Consider the following 23,152-nt stretch of genomic DNA (forward strand, 5'->3'; position numbering starts at 1 on the left):
TTATTGTTCAATTAAAGATAATGAATTATTCTTGGGGGCTTTTAATATCCCCACTCTTATATTGTCCTGGTCTATTCTGTAACTTAGATGAATTGCTCTGGAGAAGAGTTGGTTTTAAATCTATGTGCTGATTCTAGACAGTAAATTATATTTCTGAGATACAGAAAAAGACAGAAACGATAGAATATTGGGGTTTCTGCAAAGTACTGCCATTTTTTCTTTTTCTTTCCATTTCTTTCTTTGTGATGGGGTTTAAAATGATGGGAATGTGTGCTTCTGTATTTCTTACAATGCTTTGGGTTACTACAGGACATAACACAAACACTCAATGCTGAAAGTTTTATATAGAGTATTCCATTATTGCTAGACAGAACAAAAAGGTTGTGTATGAATTAAGGTGGACTCTTGTCATCTGTAACAACCAAAAATAAGGAATAATTTCCAAAATAAGAGATTAAAATATCCACAGCTGCAAGATAATTAGTCTGTACAGTATAAACACTCTAAATTTAAATCGTAGGATGTTTCTGCACCATCAAAACCTTCTTGGCATATCTGCCTGAATTTTTAAACTGGCTGAATTATCCTCAGATTTCTATTTATTTTATTCAATTTGTTTTATAGCCATATTTTTGCATGTATGTATTCAATTCCTCAGAGAAAGTGGTACTATTTTATTTTATTTTATTTTATTTTATTTTATTTTATTTTATTTATTTATTTTATTTTATTTTATTTATTTTCTCAGTGTTTTGGTTATTTAGGGATCTTTTAGTTTTTAATAGTAGGAGGGCAAAGTACTGATTTAACAGTCTCATTATTTTAAACTTAGACCAGGTTAACTTGGAGAGATCTAGAGATGATGGTTATCTTGCTATGTATGTGTCTCATGGAACAAGAGCATGCACTGGTGTGTACTTTATTTAAAGTCACATGATAAGCAGTATTTTAGTCCAGCTACCAGACCCAATGACAAATACATTTGAGGGGTCTTGTAGATGTTTTGATTCTGTTTCAGAGTGGAGCATGAACTAGTGAAGAATTGTTAACACTTCGTAAATACAATGAGTGTAAAGTTGATTCTGGTTGTTTTTTTCCTTATATGAAAGCCAAGATACCTTGAACCTGTCGACAGATGTAGCCAGTATGTATGTGTTCATACGGGCTGGATGTTATACAACCTTTCAAAGAGCTGCCTTAAGGATGTGCAAAAGCCAGACTGTGGTTTTCGAGGAATGCCAGTTCAAGTCAATAATGATAGTTGTTGCCCAGAATGGGAATGTCCTTGTAAGTCACTTTTATTTAAAAATACTTACAACCTTAATATGAAAATTTTAGGTGGTAAACTAAGAGACTATTTCGGTGGAAATATGAGGTTGAATATAGAAATTAATTTAAAGGAGATGACTTAGGTCTCATCAGGAAAACACAATGAAATATAGTAAATTGTTTGGTATCTTTGAATTAACATTCAGGAGTCGAGATTGTTTGAAACAAAAACACTGAAATTAGAGCTGCAACATGAATATCAACATTTTCAGATGAAAATCTTCAGAATATTTATCATTAGAAAACATTTGTATGTCAACATTTTGAGAAGAATACAAATAAAATACTAGCCTTTCATGAAAGAAACTCCAGATTTCACTCAGCTCTAAAAGGAGTCATTACTGACATTTGGAAACTGTAGAGATTGGGAGCAGACTTTCTGCTTGGAGTACCAGGAGTTCAAAGAGAACTCATATGAAAAACTTTTCAGCATTTCTGAAAATTATATAATATTTTTAAAATATTCATCTTGAGATAGAATGGGTACGTCTCTTGCTAACAGCACATCAAATATTTGCATTTAATTAATTTAATTATATTGTCATTTCATCTGACAATGTAGGACTTAATTATTCTTACCTGTGAAACACTGTCATAAGTTAATTTTTCACCAATTTAAATTTTCCCAGGGAACAAAGCACTTGATTAAGCTGTTTTCCAGAGTAACCTAAGGTGCTTCTCCTTGTGGCTCAGTATGCTGTCTGCAGAACAATGTCATCTAGACATATATTTGAAAGCATCTTATATGAAAGCACTTCATATGAAAGTATTTGTCAAACTGAACATTTTTTAGAAATGCCTAATATTATGTTTTGTGATAATCTCATTAAATGACAGTTCTTTTTTAGGTCAGTGTTCTGTTCTGTCTGAACTGAGTGTTATTACGTTTGATGGAAACAACATAGCTCTCTGTAACATGGCTTCCTATATTTTAGTCAAGCTACCAGGAGAAATCATTGTCGCCCATATTGAAAAATGTCCTGCTAATCAAGTAAGAAAATTGCATTTCCTTGGTTACTGTAGAAGTGTCTGGAATTATTGTGTTCAGGATCTAGCAGTTGACAAAAATGCATGTTCCTAAAAACAGTTCGTTAAAAGATGCATTCTGCATATTAGTTTTTATTATTTGTAAGAAATGTATTGAGTTTATTTAGTTTTATATTAGTTTAATTAGGAAAATTGTTGTAGAAAAATGTTTAAACACAAAGAAAGCAATCAATTTGTTTTTGTAAAATAAGAATTCTGACAGTTATCACTGCATTTCTAATCTACTTTTCAATGTTTTTCAGAGTGCAAATTCAATAAGAAAAATAGTAAGTGCTTTTATTTCTTTCTTTCACCAATTATAAATTGTTTTAATAATACATCTATGAAAATAATTCTCCTCCTCCTCAAAAACTGTAACCAAACTCATTCATTCATGTTCTTTCAAGGTTCCTCCTGCAAACACTTCAGGGCTCTGTTTTAAGAAATTAAATGTAACAACACGTACATCTGAACTACTCATTGATCGTTTAGAAAGAAAAGTAAGTATATGCCAGCAATATATAGCATGTGTACACTGAAGAGGTAACTGTAGTGCTATTCTGTTGTAGAATGCTGTAGGTCAGACTTACAGTAATAGGATCCCTTCTGCAATTCACATTCCGAGTGATTCATGATATGCTAGGAAAAAAATAACATTTTTAATACTCAGATTTACTTGCCTGCCACTTATATGACTCTTCAAAGTGTTTTGAGATATTAAAGATTTTTTAAAAGCTATGAAAGCATTCATACTTGATAATGTATTTCCAGATATCATCAAGCAGAACAGAAGCTGTAATATATATTACAGAAAATGTAATATATATTACAGAAGATGTAATATATATTTAAGCTCTTATTTATGCTGGACAATAACAGATTAGAATAGGAAACTGAATAACTGAGATTAGATTTTTTTTTTTTAATTAATATTATTTTAACCAAATTATATGGGATAAGTATGGGATACTGCTTAATCAGAAAAAAAATTTATGGCATTTTTTTTTCTCATGCCTGTTTCATCTGCAGTTACACTGTCACAGACAAGAAACACTATGAATGAATTAAGCACAGCAATTACTGACACAGCATATGGCAGAGGCTGTAAAAATCTTTTTTGCTATTTGATGTGAAGACATCACATAAAATACGTCTTTGCAATCTGTTTTTGTCCCTAAAGGCTGTATTTGGTTTATTTTAGGTAGTAGTGGATTCTGTAATACCATCCTTACCATTTTCAAAAGAAGGACTGAGTATTCAGGATACTGGTGCAATGTATGTCATTAATACTCCAGCTGGTATTAGCATCAAGTGGGCTCACATTACAGGCATCATAGATATACAGTATGGATTGCACTCTAACACATCAGTGAAGACAGAAGGACTTTGTGGTAAGACTGTGGTGGCAATTGTTTTCATATTCAACATTTACACCTCCTTTCTGTGTTCATTTTTGTGATCTATTATCCCTATGGCTCTCATGACTTCTAGTAGTTACACTAACAATTCTATTTGAGGTGGGCTTTTGAAATTCTGTTAATTAACAATAGTAAAATGATAATTGTGTGTGAAAGCAATGCTTCCTAACAAGGTATTTTTCCAAGTAATGTTCTATACATTGTATTTAATTAACTTAATACTCTCTGCCTTTTTTTTTTTTTTTTTTTTTTAAGAATATCCTTGAGAACAAGTGAAATAAAGGGCAACATTTTCTATGGAGAAATGACTATTGAAGAAGGTCAAGTAGTGAGAGTATATTTCAGTGATAACAGGAGAAAGGGATAACTGTGATGCTGGCAGAGACAGTAAATGCTATGCAAAAACTGATAAAAGATGTATTTTCTGAAGGGTCTGAGACCCATGACAGTTGGATTTAGAGTTAAAGACTATTGCTAGGGTATTCCAAACTAAATTATGATGATAATAAATTCAGCACATGTCAGGCTTGTCTAAAAAACATCTTTATAACAGCCAGTTGAATTTTATGGAAAAGTATAAGCAGGTATTTTAAAGTAACTTTAATTCTATCATACATGTTGATTTTCTGGTACATTGTGATTTTACTGAAACCTGTCCCATATTGAAAATCAGCTTCTAAAATATTTCTAAGTATATTTACTTTTAAAAACAAGTAAAATAATTCATGATTTATGTGCAAATTACAAACATTAGATATTTAAAATCAATTGCTATCTTCTTCATAAACAAAACTGAAGTTCTCCTAACTCTGTGGAGAGAAGGGGAATGCTGGCCCTGGCGGGTACTGCACATGTTCCCAATGTCATTCTCAGTAATATCTTTCCTGCACATGCTGGAAAAGAAGGGAATGAGGTACAGGTAGGATGGATAGTAGAAAAGTTACTCTTTGTGTCACAAAAAGACAGGAGGGCAAAGAATCTGAAACAGCTCAAATCTGAACTGACAAAGTGCTTGACTTTGTACAAGAAGCAGGAAACTTCACATAGAGCTTTTTTCCTATCATCTCATGTTTGTTTCTGTCTAGAATTCTCCTTTCCTCTCCCTCTTAGGCTGCAAAAAAATGTTGGGCTAAGTGTTAAATTGGTTTTATTTTTACAGCTGTCTTGATTCTGCAGTTCTTTAGGGTGACTACAAATTCTAGGCACTGAAGCAGCAAAAAGAAACAGCACTGTTAAGCATATTGTCAAATATTTACCACGCAAATACCATTTTCTCTGTGTCATATGGGAGAATAACAGGGTTTGTTAAACCAAGCTAGCCTCCTGGGGACCCTGGAGATTATGAGAAAGCATGAAGGCAAAGACTGGGCTATGTTTAGCAGTGTAGAAGCAAAGTAGAAAAAAGCCACAGAAATGCTGGCTGATCTCTGGGATGTGATACACTATTGTGAAGATTAAAAAGCTTGATGCTATTGACTTCTTATGTATTTATTAGAGGTTTCTGTTTCCACTGATGAATTAACTAAATACAATCTGTAATGCATTCAGATAGAAAGTGGATGTTAGGCATTGACAGCCTACTGTTCAGTAGAACAGTAATAGAATCTGGTGCCATGACAGTGAACTTTCCACCCTCAACAGAACATTTTGGTAGCAGTTTTCCTTAAAAATTAATTAATTTTTGAGAAAAGTATTACTAGTGTTGCATGGTCTGCTCATTTTACTGGCGGTAATATATAATAAAAAAATATATAAAAAACGAGTATACAGTTGGAACTTCTATGTACATGAGGCTGCTTGGACTTTAAAATTCAGGTGCTAAGTCTCACATGAGAACTTCATACAGTGTTATTCTTACCTTATCAAATGCACATTTCCTTCTCAAAGGAAGTAATTTGCCATATTCTGTGTGTTCTTTTTTTTTTTTTTCCACTTTGAATATGATGCTCTCTCTCCAGGGGTGTGTAACGGAGATCCTACTGATGACCTGAAAATGCAAAACAGAACCATAATTACAAATATGGAGGAAATTGAAGTGTTTATTAAGAGCTGGGAAATTGAGAAATCCCTTGATGTAACAACTAGGAGGCCAGTAAGAAACTGTACTGAAGATAACTGCACATTCTGCATGGAGCTGTTAAACAGAAGTGTTTTCATCCACTGTCACAATAAAGTGAGTACAAAGAAATTCCAGGTGCAAATTACATAGAAGTTGTATAAATAAGACAAGTATGAGAGGGATGCAGATTTTTTTAATTTTATGCTTATTTTCATGAGTTCACAACAGGATGGATGGCTTTAATAAATGTATTTGTCATGCTGTCCATTGTAAATAAACACAGAAAAACATAATCACAGAGGTTGGAAGGGAGCTGAAGAGATCAGTAGTCCAACCCCCCTGCGAAAGCAGTTACCCTACAATAGGTCACACAGGTAGTCATCCACGTGGGTCATGAATATCTGCACATTAGGAGACTCCACAGCTTCTCTGGGCAGCCTGTTCCAGTGCTCTGTCACTCTTATTGTAAAGAACTTCTTCATGTTTGTATGGAACTTGTGTTCAAGTTTTAGGCCATTGCTCCTTGTCCTATCACTACACACCACTGAAAAGAGCCTGGCCTCATCCATTTGCCTCCCACTTCTCTAGATGTTTATAAACGTTAATCACCTCCCCTCAGTCTTTTCCCCATGCTGAACAGACCCAGGTTCCTCAGCCCTTCCTCATATGGGAGATGCTCCAAGCCCTTAATCATCTTAGTTATTCAGTTTTTGTTATGTAAAGTGAAACAGATATTTATGTAGATCTCTGTGCTATTATGCTGTTTCTTAAATGACTGAGTAGGCAGAGCTCTCAGGAGTGACAATAGTTCATTATCTCGACACAGGTGTGTTCCTAAGGAGATATTTTTAAGAAAAGCTTGACAACAGTCACTAGAAATGGAAGCCTCATGCTCTTTCTGGATACAGCAGCAACTCATGCAATCTGAGACTGACTGTACTAATTATATTTCCCCTTCTGATGTAGTTGCTATTATGTTGATAATTTTGTAGAGTTTCTCACGGAAATCATAACACTTTATTTTTGGAAACTGTGTTTTCAAAAGGGGATGTAGTTCTTGCACACAGGCTACCACTAGAGGTAGCCAGTGCAACACAACACCTGGCAGCAACTTTAATTGAGAAATCCTATCTCCCTCAGGACTGAATTGCTTTCCCGATTCTTCCACTTAATTCAGAATAAAAAGGACTAATTATTCAAATGACCCCTTCTTTCCTAAAGATAGACATTTCCAAATTTCCTATTCATTTCTAACAATTCTATTTTTCCAACCTAGTTTTGCTTTGCAATACTCTTTGTGGTTTTCATGCCAGACAAATGTTGCTGCAAGTATTGCAAGCAGCTGAACCCCTTCCTTCAAACTCCTAAACTCACTCTTTTTTTTTTTTTTTTTTTTTTTTTCCAGTTAGAAATTAATATAGAGAGTTCTTCCTAAGGAAATGGGTTTAAAGAGGTTTTAGAGCTGTCTTTCTGCCACAGAAACAAAATGGGAGGGAACGATGGAGGGAAAGAACAGTGGCGAGCAGTTTGGAATCAAGAAGGTAGAATAGCACCAGTGGCTAGCTGTAATTGTTTGAACATATCTAATTATGAAATAATTTAATCTGAATAGTAAGAAATCATACTTCATTCATGTTTCCAGGAGAACTCTCATAGCCTCAGGTACAATGAAATTACATATTTTCCTGGTCTATAACAAAATCTGATATAGCATAGAAATTGCGAAGTACTTGGTTTATCCGTTAAGTAGTTGGCTTTCTTTCATACACATTCAGGAGAATTATAAATTCTGGCAGATTAAGTTCTGCAAAATGAATATTCTGAAATATATATATATATGTGTGTGTGTGTATATATATATATAATGTATATATACACACACACACACATATATTTCAGAATATTCTATAAACTATATATATATATATATATATATATATATAGTTTACTTTAGACATTAATTTTTATTTTATTTCCATGTAGTTGTATTAGTTCTTGTAATTATGATTAATTTTAATTACAGAAAGCTCTTCTATTTGTTAATTCTCAGTTAAAATGTGTTCCTAGGTTTCACCACAGGAATTTTGTGAGAAGATGTGGATCAACAGTACTTATTTTTGGAATTATGAGTGTGATGCACTTTCCGCGTATGTAGCTTTATGCAACAAGCACAATATCTGCGTTAAATGGAGGACACCTGATTACTGTCGTAAGCAGACAGCAATGTTCCATATCCTAATGTGACTTTATCCTGCTGCAGAGTTCAGTGATGAGTTAAAAAAAAAGTATTTCTTTTTACTGTTCTTAGAAACACTGTTTCATTCTATCATGGTATTAGTAAGGCATTGTACAAGTTCTTGAGATTTATCAGTAGTGTCATGGATTTTAATCTTGATTGAATGAGTAGTTTAACTAAAGTACCACTAAATATATAAATGTATGCTTTCTATGATACACTTTCTTGTTACTAATACTTGTTTATGCAATTAAATTCTGAGTCAATACTCAGTTTCCTCTTTTTAACATTTGCAGCATTGAGTTGTCCTAAGGGCAAGGAATACCAACCTTGCGTGAAACCCTGTGAAGCCAAGACATGCTTGAACAAGTGGTTGCATGAAGATTCTCCATGTTCTTATTTAAGGGAAGACTGTGTGTGTAGAAGTGGCACTGTTCTACATAGAACAGACTCAGACCTCTGTATCCCAGAAGAAAAATGTAGTAAGTGAAGTAGGGCAGAGGGGGTTTGCAATTATCTGCTAATATTAACTACAGATCAGTGTAAGCCACGTTTAAATTCTGTGTCAGACTTCAGAAGGTGTGAATCCAATACAGCTCTATTCTACAGAGCCTAGTCTTATCTCAAGATACAGCTTAAGTAAGTCTATCACCTGATTTCATTCTGCAGGAGAAAAATAATGGTCATTTTTCCATAGTTCCCAGGCTTTCTTTTCTAGAATAATAAGGAAGGAGTAGCAGGGGCAGCTTACTTTCCCTGCATTCACTGACTATTTTTACCCATAAAAAGCATTTGTTTAATATCATCATCTTTTCTTTATTCATCATAATGCCTGAAGTGCTCTTATTTTAAGCCGTAAGGTCTCATAGATATCAAACAAATGTGTTGCTTGCAGGCTTTCTCTCCACTTGTCAAAGGGATGTAACATTTTTCTCTCAGCATGTACAGATAACAGAGGACAACCCCGCTCTGCTGGGGAGATCTGGAATGGGTCCACAAGAGGCTGTTGCATATACAACTGTTTAGAAAATGGAAGCATTATTGCTGTAGAACCTGAATGCAATGAGGATCCACCACCAGCTTGTGAAAGAGAAGGAGAAGTGATTGTCCTTGTCATGGAAGTAGGGGATTGCTGTCCAAAAAAAGTCTGTGGTATGCCACGTGTATTTCCAGTTACAGAAGTGTAAATTAAATGCTTGGTACTTGTCAGAAAGGATTTTTTTTTGACAGGGTTCAAGGTGATGTTTCTGAGAAGTGGTATTTAGGTAATTGTAGCTGGTTGTATCAGCACTGTCACTTTTCTTTAAGAACTAACTCAATGAAATAACAATTTAGTTATTCCAAGTCTGCTAATGAAACATGATTTCTGTTTCATTAGCAGACTGTTAAGCTCTTCTGAAAGATTTCAAAAGAAATTGAGAAATACTCAATGTCAGAAGGACCTTGGTAGTTAGGGCAGTTACCAGAGCGTATGGCATTCTTACAAGTGCCTTGGTATTAAGTGAAGTGCCCTTTGACTTTCCATTATTCTGTATCTCAGAAAGCAGTACTCTGTGAGGTGATCACTGACTACTAATATTCAATTTAGCCATAGTTCTCAGCAAAAGGAATATGCTTATTGCTGCTAAAATGTCAAGCAGAAGATATTTACTTCTTGAAAGGTCTTGGTCCAGTTGATGTGGTACTTTTGCTCCTTGGCTACCTGTAACTGACACTGTGTTGTTGATTTGTTCAAGAAACATTTTCATATGCAGGAAGCAGGGTGCTTCCCTGCTCTGGGAGGGATTTAGCTTTGCTTGTACAGTGCCACGTGAATGGAGCTGTACCAGCCCTGGGTTGAACTGGGAGGTCTAGACAGTGATGTGCTGTAAGCTGACTTGGTTGCTGTAGGTTTCAAATACATGAAAACTGTTTGTTTTTTGTTCTGCAGAATGTAACATGTCATTGTGTGATGCTGTTATTCCAACATGCAAAAGCAGTGAGAAACTGATTGTGGGCTACAGCCCCCTGTCCTGCTGTCCACAGTACCGATGCGGTAAGGGAAACACTAATAAACAATTTGTTCAACACTTTCCAATCTTGTGATGCCTGTTGTAAGAAACTTCATTTACAAGTTGTTCCAATTTTCAGCAGAACAGGACACTAAATAATACCAGGAGATGGTATATCTTTTTTATATCTTCAACGCTTTTTTTATTTATGTTTTGTGTTTCTTCTGGTTCAACAGTCTGTTTCTTTTCTTTCTTTGACTTTTTTTACTAAGGGAAAGAAGAATACATTTTATTTATCTTTTTAGCATTGTTTCTGTGACTCTTCTTAACATACTATTTCATCTCTTGCAGAATGCGATCCTTCAGTTTGTTTCAATTCTTCTCAGCTGGACTGCAGAGAAGACCAATTTATTGTTGAAGCAAAACTGGAAGATCCCTGCTGTTTCTCTTATCTCTGTGGTAGGTAACTGAGGAATAGTTAAGTACAATCTGTATTTTTAAATACAGTAACTTAAATCAGGAATTCCTTGAGAATGCCAGCACGAGTTTAACAAGCCAGGCTGTCTGAAGCATGTTTTGAGATCTTACATTTCCAACATTATTTTTTAACATCATATTTGATCTGCAAAATAATGTTGTTAACAGACACTGATCTTCAAAATTGAATTATATGATCCACACAGTAGGTGATATATCATGAACTGCAACAGAGTCTTGGTGGTTCTTCAACACTAAACTGATTATTGGCGTAAGTTCTGACACCTAAGAGCATGTACTACTGCTATATTTCTAGTTTTGAATGTCAGTCCATAAAAGCTCTTTAATCCACATAAGCATGACTAGTAATATTAAAGAAAATTTGCATGTGCTTTCTAAAATTTATAAATAACTGTTTATTGTTTTTTAATTTAGTTTGTGAATCCTGTATTGAGCCTGTTCCTTTGTGTGATGAAGGGGAAATTCTTACTGTAGACCTTCATACCATACATTACTGTTGTCCTCATTACTATTGTGGTGAGTGTAACTATTGTTAATGCAGTCTGTAACCAATTTTAGTAAAAATGAAAGGAAGTGCATGTGGACATCTCCTGGGTGCAGCATTTAGGGTGGGCTTTGTCTAGAGACTAAATACTATATATTAAATAACAAATTAGGGTGTGTACTTTTGAGGTAGGATTAAAGTCATTGAGACATTCAGTGGTAATCTTGCCAGAACAGTCCATATCGTCTGGAGAGCTTATGTACCTCACCAAAACAGTACATAGCTACTTCCACGGAGATCTAAATACTGATACAGAAATCCGGGTCTGAATCCCATCAATAGTGTATAACAATACAACTGTTCATAAGCATCCACATATTGAAAACTTCTGCAATTAAATATGTTACGCCTCTGTTTTCTTCATTAGTGTTTGGGCACTTTCTGCTGATTTTCAGGTGAAGGACTAGGCCATGGGTTTCAAATACTACCGGTCTGATTAGTATTCAAACAGTAAGCAGACCAAGAAAAATATGTGCAGTGTAATGTAGCCATTTTGCTAGCCTTGTAAAACACAGAGACTGTACTATGTATTCTTAAGTAATGTCAGTAACTGCTTGATCAGTGGGGTGTTCCTGAATTAACTCTTGTCCTAGTACAGTCTCTGGGTTATTTCAGTTTTTTATGGAGACTTCCAGTAGGTTTGGAGCTTGCTGATTTTTACTTCAGGTGGTATCACTTTTTGGTCCTTTCCTTCTCTAGTACTGCCATGAAGGTGAAAGTATGCAAAAGGCTTTTGTCACTGTTTTTCCCAGTTTCTCACAGCTAGAAATGTAGGTCTTACTGTGTAGACTTCTTTCATAGTCCAGTAAATTTCTTCAGTGATACAAGCATGTGCTGTTATTAAAGTCATTCTAGGGGAAAAGCTGTTTCCCATTACGTTATAGAAATTTAGTTTGAGTAGTTTGTTTTTCTCCAAGCTTTGCTGCAAAGCTTGGAGAAAAATAGATCAAAATATGTCCTTATTTTTGCAGTGGTTTATCAAAAGAAATATAAGCTGGAAATATCAAATGAAATTTGAGTAAATTCTGATCTCTGTCTTTCTTCTCTATTTAGTTTGTGATGAAAATTTTTGTCCTGAGCCTCGTTTGAATTGCACAGATGACATGATGCTTGTGAAGGAAAAAATACCTGGGCAGTGTTGTCCAGAATGGCACTGTGGTAATTATTTCATTCTTTAGTCACTGCTGTTAATAAAGGCTGGCAATTAGCTAATTGACTAACATGCTGTTCTTATTTTCTTCTCAGAATGTAGTTGTGAAAATGCTACCACGATGACTTGCAAATTGGTAAGAACTGTCCTTTAAATGTGTTTTGAATACTGGTTTGTGTTCTTATTCCTCCCTTTCCATTCTTTGTTAAATTAAATTAATTTTAACGAGGCCCACCAGCCACCAGCTCAGTCATGAAGCTGCATGGCATGAAACTACAGGTTTCTGCACAGTATTTTTAAATGTTCCTTGGGGAAATTTCACTCTGTGTGTTTTAGGATGACAAAAGAAGAAATGTAACTGTAGTGCTATTCGATTCATTGTTGACTCAAACTGATATGCTGGAGTTTTCCCCACTTAAACAATTCATAACTGTTTTTAATATTTAATGACGAATGAGCTTTTTGATCAAATGTGTAACTTGGACAAATGTGTTATTTGTCAATCATTTATAATTTTGTTTAGAGTTTAACAGATTTAATTAATTAAATTAATTTAGAATTTAATAGATTTAACAGCATTGAATATAGCAGGTATGAGAAGTCATAAATATTTTGTTCTTTGTAGACTCTCTCACAACTGGGACTATGATCTGGAAATAACTACACTTTAATGTTCAAACTCCTGCTATTACCGCAGTGACAATGACAGTCTCCCTGTAGTTTATACTTCCCTTTATGTGAAGATTGCATAATGTAACATGTATATATGAACTACAAATTTTAACAGTTTTTACCTCTCTATGAAGAAACTTCATAGCAGGCATTCCTTTGCTGGTATGCTTATTATTGAAATAAATTTGTATCTCAGAAAAAAACCTGCTGTTTAGCAATTCTGCTGGTTAAACAGAGCAAATGATGTCCTGTGCTTTTGTTTAAAGAGCCAAATACTCTGAATAAATTGAAACAGGCCATTTTTTCTTGAGGTCACTGAAATTTTTCTCTTTTATGGAGGAAGAGGTAGAAGTGAAGAAGACCATAATTCTATTTTTTAGACAAAATCTCTCTACATTTATTTGTGCTTTACATTTATTTGCGTATAACTTTTCAAGCTTTTTTTCTTTTTCTTTCTTTTCAATCTCTTTATTCTCAGGGAGAAGTTCAAAAAATAGATAATAGTATTTCCAGTGCTTGTGGATGCATTCACTACATTTGTGGTAAGTTTTATTATTCATATCTGCTTGGTTTTAGATAAAACTAAAAAAGGCATGTGAAGAAAGCGAAAGCCAAAACAGAGCCATTATCACCTTAAATGTAAACAATCTGTGTAGATAAATATACTCTCATTTCTCAATATTATGCTTACAGTGTGGCTTACAGTGTGAGGCATTGGAGGGTATCACAGTGTCCATCTATCTATCAATCTGTCTATCTATAAATCCATCCATCCACCCACCCATATGCACTATTGATCTCAATAAGCCAGCATGAGGGTATATGCCCAGTTTTAAGACTGCTCCTTTCCATAACTCAGCCACCTTGTGTGGAGGAGATTTCACCCATACAGTGCTCAAAAGTGCATGAGGCATTCCTAAGTCCCAACTGTAACTCAGCATGTTGCAGCTTGTAGGACTTTGCCTTACTTCTGTCCTCACAGCATTTCTGTTAATTTGCTTGATGATGTTTTTTTTTCTCTCATAATATTTTTCCTTTTGGTGTTAGAGAAGGATGATGTGTGCGTCTTCCAGGAGGTAACTGTACTGAATCCTGGACAATCAGTGATTCAGTACTTGGATGGAGACCTTTGTTACACTGTGCAATGTTTACAAGAAAAAGACCAGAACACGGGATACAATGCCATGCATTTTACAACAGTGAACTGTTCCCAGCAATGTGAAGCAGTAAGTATTCTTAAAACAGAGGAATCATGCAGCTTAGGAATAAAACTTAGGAGTGAAGATAAAAATCAGAAGGCACATTTTTGCTTGTCCAGTTTGCTCAGCAAGCGCTTAAAGACTTAACAGCATCAGTGCTTTTTAGTAGTATAGTAGTATACATAAATATGTCCACCCATCCATATATCATTGTTCACTTAGGTATTGTTATTTTCAGAATTCAATGAATTTTCATATAATATATATGTATTTAAATCAACCTCTTTCATTTTTTTTTCTGTTTTTTTGTCTTTTTCTTTCTTTTTTTTTTCTTTTTTTTTTTTTTTTTTTTTTTTCATTTTTATTTTCTTTCAGCATCAGCTGTATATTCCTTCCTCCAGTCACCATAGTTGCTGTGGTACCTGTCAGAATGTGTCCTGTTCTTTCCTTAGTGAGAATGGCACACAAATTGTGTATGAGGTAAGTATCTCTGGAGAAGGACAGAAAATCAGTATAATAATATGATAAACACAGGAGTCGGACAGTCACTTCATTGCTTCAAACTTCCTTAGTGTTGCTTAAGCAACTAGCAGCTGTCTGTGGTAAATTACATAATAGGGAAAAGGTGTATTTATTTTTAGACTTGCCATTTCACAGTAGATGAATACCACATTTTACTTTATTGGTTGTAATTATCTTCCACAAAGATGGGTGAATGTCAGCGTTTACTTAAGGCCATATAAGTGCAAAACAGAGATCTAACTGTAGCTCTAAGTCATTTGCTGTGATTTAGATGACCTGGGAATACTTTTGTGCTTCTGGATCCATATCAGGACTCCTGTGTCCCTTTCTTCCCATGACCTCTCTTCTCCCCACTGTGATTTATACAGTAAGCAAATGTCCAAACTGTATCACTGGGATTCAGGATCCTGATGGTGCGCTCCAGCAACCACATACAAAACGATCTGGGTATTTCCATACCTTGCTTCATCCTTCCCATTGATTTGAGAGCTTTTAGGGCAAAATAAAGCATAAGCTCTTTTTTCTGATGCAGACCCACTCTAGTACATTCTTCAGGTAGGAGCCACCACTCTAGTTGTTAGGATGGCCTTCCCTCTACTGGTGGGGACAGGTTTCAACAAAACTTACACTCCAGCATGTACCTGCAGCACACAGGCATCACTTTTACAAACATTTGCCTAGAGATACAGCTGAACTGTGTCATCTTTGCTGACAATGGTTTTGTATTATGCGTTCAGGAAGGCAGCACGTGGATATCCAACTGCACAAACTACACGTGTACAAAGACTGTGTTGGGGGCTATGATAGTGGGCTCTGGCATGGTCTGCCCCCCTTTCAATGACTCTGAGTGCACAAAGGTTTGTACTTGGGCTGAGGTGAGTAAGAATAACTCATCTGTCAGTATGGACACACTTGAAAGGGCACGCATGCTTCATTTGTTTTCTTTAAACCTAAAAAAAGTGGTAAGTAAGAAGATGTAAGGGATAAATTTACAGTGGTGAGTATCTGTGCAATTCTCTTGATTTAGATTATATTATTTTTTACTAGTTGGAAATCTTTAAAATGTGTCATCTCTTGAGATACTATACAGTGTTGCACTGAGCACAGTCTTTTTTGATATGTTCTCCTTTTGTTTTCCTAGAATGGAGGGATTGTGCAGACGTACAATGATGGCTGCTGCAAGACCTGTAAGTGATGAAGGCTGCATTATGTGCTAGTTTAGCTTTGGTTTGGAAGGCTGTGTTTTTTAACCCCTTGCTGAGACAAAGATAAGGGAAAAGCATGCTGTTCCCCCCACAAATCAAATAAATGTGTTATAGTTACTTAACCACTCTTATTAAAAGTTCTTGCTTTGTTTGGCCGCTGTCTTGGTGGTTTTTAACATTTTTGTTCTGGAGTATAACCAATTTCTCCAAATATAATCTTTGGAAAATTGGAAAATTACAGCAATTAAAATACTGAAAAGATTACCTTTATTGCTAAGCAGACTGTGAAATATTGCCAATATGATTTTCACCATAAAAGATAAGGATTTTCTCCCCTGAAACAGATTCTTAATTTGATTCTCAGTGTCCAAAAATACAAATTAATTCTGTTCTATAACTATATATTTTCTCAGGTGAAAGTACTGTAAAATTGAATACTGAAATAAAATATTTTTAATTGGAAATGGTTTCTTTCCATTGTAGAATATACACTGAAATCCCAAATGAAAAGAAGAAAAGTTTTGGGGAGTTGAATAATATTAAAGTTAACATTTCCTATATACAAAATTGACATTTTGATATCTGGGAATACATTCACTTTCTCTGAGTGTGTCACTTTAAAATATTCTTGATGAACTGTAATGCAAGTTTGCATAAAGTTTTCATAACCTATGCAAGTTTTAAAGCACACTGCAAATGAACTCTGGTTATCTCTTCAGTTTTGACTAGGAAAAGTTTTCTGTTCAAGTTCTCTAATTATCTGTACCTAAAAAGAAAACTCCACAGTATGAAGTTAATATGAATATGGTAAGAATTCATACAAAACATGAAATTAAATGTGTAGTGCAAGAACTTGTTGAATGCCATAGAAATTACTTTCTCCCTTTTTTGACCTTTCTGTGCTCAACATCAGAATTAGAGTATTTGGAATAATTAGTCTCTGGGATTTTTTAAAAAAGTAAACATTTAATTAATAATATCAAATAGGAAGTCTTAATATTCATATTTATCAGAAATAGAATTGATCAATGCTCTAGTTTCTATGCTTTGCAAAGCCTTGACAGAGATCTGTAAGCATTGTTACAGTCTGTCATATGCAAAGCATGGAAAATAAAAACACTTTTCATAAACACAATGCCTTCTTTTTAATTAAAATCAATAGAGAAAATTATCAGACCAGAATTGTGCTAAATGTTATACTTCAGAAATTCTTGCTCAAGTGGCTGCTAAAAAAAAATAAAAATATAATTTATACAATTATATACTATTTTATTTTTATTTTATTTATTTATTTTTAACTAAAAGCATGTGCCCAGTGATGAAGTGGATAAAGAAAGTATGTATAAATAGAGCTTGCAGCACCTTGGGGTTTTAATGGGAACAAATAGTCTTTCTGGAAGAGCTTGATTTGATGCATGCATGCAAAATGACTACGTATATTTAATTCTTACCTTGCCATAGAGAGTTGCCAAAGTTTTATTAAAAGGAAGTTTTGTGTTAATCAGGAGAGTAATAAAGTTTAGGCCATCTTTAGTGAGACTTGAAGCAGCTACACAGTTCCTAAATTTGGAGGACTATCAGGAAAGCTCATCAATCACCTTTTGCTGAAAGAAAAATTGCAGTTGGCAGTGTAAGAATTAACGAAATGTCATTTATATCAACATGTTTTTTTTTCATGAGAAACTTATATTCCTAATGGTTCTGCCAGGTTCTGGATTGGGTCTATTGCCCTTTGCCATTAGTCCAGTAGTGCCTACTGGTAGTATTAATTGTGAACCAGGTATTATTTTTAATAATGTATTTTCTTGTTTTAGTCATTTCGTAAGCACTGCTTGTTTAAGTCATAGATCTGTCATCACCACTAAATGTAACCATGCATTTAATGGCATTGGGCCTGATACTGAGAGATGCTGATATCCCGCTGGCCTCCCAGATCAGTATTTTCTAAAGCTTGGCCAGGCTTCACTGCTCAGCACCTGTCAGGATTAGGTTCACTGATTTACAGTATATGCTGTGGGTGGTTCTTCCCCCAGTTCATTTCTTAAATTGGTAATAAACTTACTGTGCAGGATATCTATAACAAGAAATGATATTACTTATAAAAATACCATCATCCTAAGTAATGCTACCATGAGATTTTCTGATCTTCTGTCTCTGAAGTTAATGTCTAAACTATTTTTGCCTTTAAATATAGCAAAAGTGCCCATTCCTGTCTGATCTCATCCTTGCAGATACAAATTTATGCTGTACTTCTTGTCACAAATAAGATGTTTTCAAAGTAATGAAAATGTTGGATGAAAAGAAACATATAATCCTCAGAGCATGATCATGTGTTAATAAATATTCCTTAAAATGTAATTCTTAATGATTATAGAACTGTTGCCTTATGATAGTATTTTTTGCTTTACATGATAGAAAAGTTGCAGTAACTGGCATAGGATCCCTTACTGAAATAAGGAGCAAAGAAATCAAGCATATCTGAATCTGAATGCAGATCTTTTTCACAGTTGAAGAGTGAAAACTATAGCAGAAGGGAAGTTTTCATTAGACTTTGGTACCCTATATGCTGAATTGTCATAAAACACTGAATCATAGAACCACAGAATGGCTTGGCTTGGAAGGGATCTGAAAGCCCCTGCTATGAGGAGGGCTGCCAGACACCAGCTCAGGCTGCTTAGAGCCTCATCCAGCCTGGCCCTGAATGCCTCCAAGGATTGGGCACCCACAGCTTTTCTGGGCAGCCTCTGCCACCACCTCACCACCTTCTGAATTTTTTTTTCCCTAATGTCTAATCTAAATCTCCCTTCTTTTTGTTTAAACCATTTGCCCTTGTCCTATCGCTATTAGATCATGTAAAAAAGTCATCCCCACTCCTGCTTATAAGCTTTCTTTTCAGTACAAGAGGGACAGTATTATTTCAGTATTATATTATTATTTTTATTATGTTAAATATGGATTTGCACTGTACAGCTTTGTTTTTCAAACAAAAGAAAAGATCTCCTATCAGTATCTCCCTGGATGCTGTAAAAGCATGTAGCATATTTAGCAGATATTTTCATCTCTCACTTTCAAAGCTCTCTTCAAAGATCCATTTCTCCAAAGGATATTGAATTTTACTGTTCTGTTCAAATTTTAAGTATTTAAATTAGCTTTAAAGTTGTAATCTCATTCACAGCTTTATCTTCTCAAATGTCAAGCTCAAGGAAGTGTAGTATCAAAATCATAATTTCAATATTCCCATTAAAAACAGAATTAATTCTAATACTATTCAAAATTTATGCATCTTTCATTATTATAATACTTGCTATATGACCAATTTTAAATCTTATTACTGTTTTCATATTTATAAAATCTATATAACATATGAGGATGTTGGTTTTTGTTTGTTTTTGTTTTTTGTTTTTTTAATTACATAAGGAAGTAGTAGTATCAGTGTGTGCATAAATGAAAATAGTGCATAACCATTAAAATTATTTTAATATTTTCATGTTTTTATTATGAAAATATGGTACAAAGCTGCAACAATTCAGTATGATTTTCCATATTTTCCATGTTTTATCAGGCAAAAAGGAAGAAAGGATTTGCCAGAAAATGACAATCAGGACAACTATAAGAAAAAATGACTGTATAAGTCAAAGCCCGGTAAGAATAAAAAAAGAGTTTTTCATGCTGGTCCTACAGCATGATCAAATCAAGTATCAAGAAGTAGGCTATGGCTATGTACAAGCAACGAAAATTGTTACTATCTTCTCAAAAGCAGGCCTTTGACCTGATGAATGTTATTCTACTCGTAAAAGGAATTAAGTAAGCTGTTTCTGAGGCTGAAAGAGAGCCCTCCTACCTGGCTTCAAATGAAAAGTACACAGAGTATTTGCACAAACATGCTAAACTCTTTTCCATGAAATAACATCCCACTCTGAAAGAGAAGTAGAAACGTGTCCAAGTAGAATGTGATGCATAATGTGCTTCACTCCTCCTTAAAGAACTTTACTCTCTGGGTGTTGTCTCCTCTGCAAAGCATGTCTCTGTATGCTATACTCACAATTCCCTTTATTTTGTCATCTACTTAAGGCATCTTATTTTTCATCTTTGACTTATTCCCATCTACAAAACCCAGGACCGGTCTGATAAGGACATAACACTTAAAGAAGAAGCAGTTGACACAATATCTTGAGACATCTGAAAGGCCTCCAGTAAGATTTTGCTGAAGAACCTTAATAGTCTGCAGGGGAGAGGCAACACATCGTCACAGACTGATAGCTGGGCAGGTCAATTTCCAGACAGATAGAAGGAACAGTGACATATATAAGGCTTTACTACAATAATAAGGGTGTGTGCTGTATTTATTTAGTTTTAGAAGAGTAAATATCAAGGGAGTATTAAGGAGGGAGATTGTTAATGATTAGGACAAGATCTAAAGAAGTTATTTTTCTGCTCTCAAATCTGATGAAAGCTGTAATACTAACCTATTGACCACATTTCTTTTGGATATGGCCCTCCTGTTGGAGTGCTGCTTGAAGGGAGTGCATCACAGAGCAGATTTCATAGGCTTCATTTGCATAAGAAATCAAATTAAAACAATTTCACAAAAACAAACAAGCAAACAAAAAAAATGAACTAGGTCTAATATAGTCATTTCTGATTACCTAGCATATAAGCATTTGTTGAAGTTCTAATTAAAACTACTGTTCTACCAATTCCTGTTTCAGGTAAGCTAGGAAGATGTCACATTATGTCGTGCAACAGAAAGTTTGGCCCTGCTTTAGTCTATTGCACAAATAATTTTATAGCCAACCTCTTGCCTTGCTGGATTGTTACATCTATTTTGTGGCTGTATTTATTATGGTGATGACACAACTAATGTTGCACCCTTAGTTGCAAGCACGGAAAATGCTTTTGCACTGATATACTTTTCCTCTTGAACCTTCAAAGAGAATGACAGACTATCCTTTTCCTTAGAAGAATGTAACTTTTCATCATTGAACATTAAAAGGATGTTAATTTAGCTCTGATGTTTTGACGTTATTCATCAGTAAAGTAAGGATTCAGTTTTGTTATCCACAGCAGGAAGCTGAGCTTGCTCAGAGTTAATAATTAGTACATGATTAAACAATGAAAACCATACGGCTTCACATAAAGTTTACATTAAAAATTTATCTCCATTTGAATGAATTTTAAGAGGTAACTTTTAAGACCAGAGTTCTTTTCAAATATAAGAATGGATTTTAATCAGAAAGAAGTTTGGAATGTTACATCCTGAAAACAAATCCTAAGAAGTCTAATTGCAATTCTTCCTTTTTTCCTAGGTAAACGTAGCTTCATGTGATGGAAAATGCCCATCTGCTACAATTTTCAATGTCAATATTGATAGCCATTTAAGATTCTGTAAATGTTGTCGAGAACACGGAACACGCAGTCTGACTGTGCCTCTACTCTGCTCAGGAAATGGCACTGAAATTATGTATGTCATTCAAGAGCCCATAGACTGCTCATGCCAATGGAACTGAACATTACTGCGAACATGATTTTGTCTGAAGAACTGAAATGAGTTTCCTTTCACCAGAGTGTATTTTCTGACCTTGGTTGGATGTAGTACTCTACAGAAAAGAATATGATATCAATGATGCTTTATAATGTATCTTTTCTGAAATTAAGTAGAGATTATGTTGTTTTCCAAATTTCATTTTTTAAATATCAGCATGTATAAAAATAAACATATAAAAGCTTTTTTACAAGGTGTAATTTAGCTGTTATTTACTTTTCAATGGCTTTCTGATGAGCTGTTGTTGTCTTTATTTCATGTTTTAAATTTGTACTTATCTGTTAAATTTCAGAACTTGTAAGTGGTTCTTTCATTTCTTTCTTGTGGTTGGTTGGATTTTCTGTTGAGGACCATCACTGGAACTAATACTGAAAAGCAAAAGATGCATATAGTGGTTTTGAAAATGGCTGAATTATTATTTTGAGAATGACTAAATTAATTTATTAAAAAATATGAAGAAAACCGTCCAACTCAAACATTATTTTGTCTTGCTGAAGGTCTGTCTGTCTTTTGTCTGTTAAGATGTTGATCTTTTGTCTGTTAAGATGTTGACAGTGACTGGACTCTGTTTAAAGTAGAAGTCACTGAGAATCATCATGACTGTGGTCTGTAAGTACTTTTATATCTAGAGTAATGTCTTTAAAACATTGGCATTTATTTAATTTTGGTGCATAGTATAAATATTAAGCTTGACTAAGTAAAGGTTGAGGTGTTCAAACATTTCTGCCTTTGTTACAAACAAAGCTCATTCTGACATGAAGAAATTTATTTTTTATCAGTTTTTCGGCTTACACAAATAAGATATTGGCTCTCTGCTTGCTGAATGTAGAATAAAATTCTATGTATGTACATATTTATTTTAAAAAAAAGGAGACTGCACATCTTAATTTTTCATAATGTCTTTCCTCCTTTGTTTGACAGTTTGAAGTGTTGTGTCCAATAACAACATTGCTTCCTTTTAAGAACAGAGATTTGGACTATTGACTGAATTTAGGATTTATAATTTTTGTGTACAGGAAAAAAACCCTCCATGTGAAGTATATTCTGAAGAGCCAAGATGTGCTATTAGTATTCATTCAGGTTGTGAATCTCCATGATTCAGCACCTTAAACTGAATATGCTCTCACTTTTACTAAAAGTACCGTGTCATCTTATTGTAAAAGCTAAGAACACAAATTTAGGCTTGTTTTTAGAAGACTACTTTGCTTCATAAAGTCACTGAATTGATCATGGCTTAAATGATGACAGAGGGAGTTTGGCCATTGACCCCAGTGGGGTCAGTATTGTCCTTAATATGCAAATGATTTCAGAATTATATTTCTTGACTAAAACTCCGAGAACTTTTTGGTGAACTGTTTTTATTTCAGGCTGTCATCATTTAGGTACAGAAAAGTTAGATTATTACACTGTTATATACAATGAAAAATAAGTAATACAACAACAATGAAATCTAAGGCTATTTTGCAATGTCATGTGAAAAATTTTCAAACTTTTGCTATTCATTGTTTGAGTGCTTATAAAGAAAATCATTATATGTATTGAAATCAGTCATTACTAACAAGATTCATGTACTCTTCCATTTCATTAAAAATAGTGACCTGGTTTAAAAATGGAAGAATAATCCACCACATTATCAGTAAAATGTTTAACAATTAGAAAGGTACAACGATCAACTAGTGATAAGGTAGTTTTTTTTTTGTTTTGTTTTGTTTTTTTTAAGGAAGCATGCACTTTATTTGCACTTTTTATGACTTGCTGGCA

The 23,152-nt window shown here is 34.4% G+C and overlaps 1 protein-coding gene across 2 annotated transcripts in view; it reads left to right on the forward strand.

Annotated features, from left to right (window-relative positions):
• OTOGL (otogelin like) overlaps positions 1–21,579 on the forward strand; it is an 83,763-nt gene extending 62,184 nt beyond the window's left edge. The window contains exons 38-59 of one of the 2 annotated variants that reach the window (XM_085537683.1): positions 1,110–1,287; positions 2,178–2,320; positions 2,619–2,642; positions 2,763–2,855; positions 3,557–3,746; positions 5,732–5,946; positions 7,900–8,041; positions 8,365–8,550; positions 9,008–9,220; positions 9,999–10,103; positions 10,411–10,518; positions 10,972–11,073; positions 12,155–12,259; positions 12,347–12,387; positions 13,402–13,465; positions 13,971–14,149; positions 14,498–14,602; positions 15,382–15,501; positions 15,786–15,831; positions 17,558–17,629; positions 19,412–19,491; positions 21,156–21,579. In XM_085537683.1, coding sequence (XP_085393809.1) covers positions 1,110–1,287; positions 2,178–2,320; positions 2,619–2,642; positions 2,763–2,855; positions 3,557–3,746; positions 5,732–5,946; positions 7,900–8,041; positions 8,365–8,550; positions 9,008–9,220; positions 9,999–10,103; positions 10,411–10,518; positions 10,972–11,073; positions 12,155–12,259; positions 12,347–12,387; positions 13,402–13,465; positions 13,971–14,149; positions 14,498–14,602; positions 15,382–15,501; positions 15,786–15,831; positions 17,558–17,629; positions 19,412–19,491; positions 21,156–21,356 — 2,712 coding nt within the window. In that variant the 3' untranslated portion in view covers positions 21,357–21,579. Of the gene's footprint in view, positions 1–1,109; positions 1,288–2,177; positions 2,321–2,618; positions 2,643–2,762; positions 2,856–3,556; positions 3,747–5,731; positions 5,947–7,899; positions 8,042–8,364; positions 8,551–9,007; positions 9,221–9,998; positions 10,104–10,410; positions 10,519–10,971; positions 11,074–12,154; positions 12,260–12,346; positions 12,388–13,401; positions 13,466–13,970; positions 14,150–14,497; positions 14,603–15,381; positions 15,832–17,557; positions 17,630–19,411; positions 19,493–21,155 lie in introns of those variants that run through there. The other variant, XR_014942672.1, reaches the window with a different exon arrangement.
• Positions 21,580–23,152: the final 1,573 nt, after the last annotated feature.

The sequence above is a fragment of the Coturnix japonica genome, chromosome 1, assembly GCF_054131305.1.
Source record: "Coturnix japonica strain WE chromosome 1, WE-NBRP24, whole genome shotgun sequence".
Classification (NCBI taxonomy): domain Eukaryota; kingdom Metazoa; phylum Chordata; class Aves; order Galliformes; family Phasianidae; genus Coturnix; species Coturnix japonica.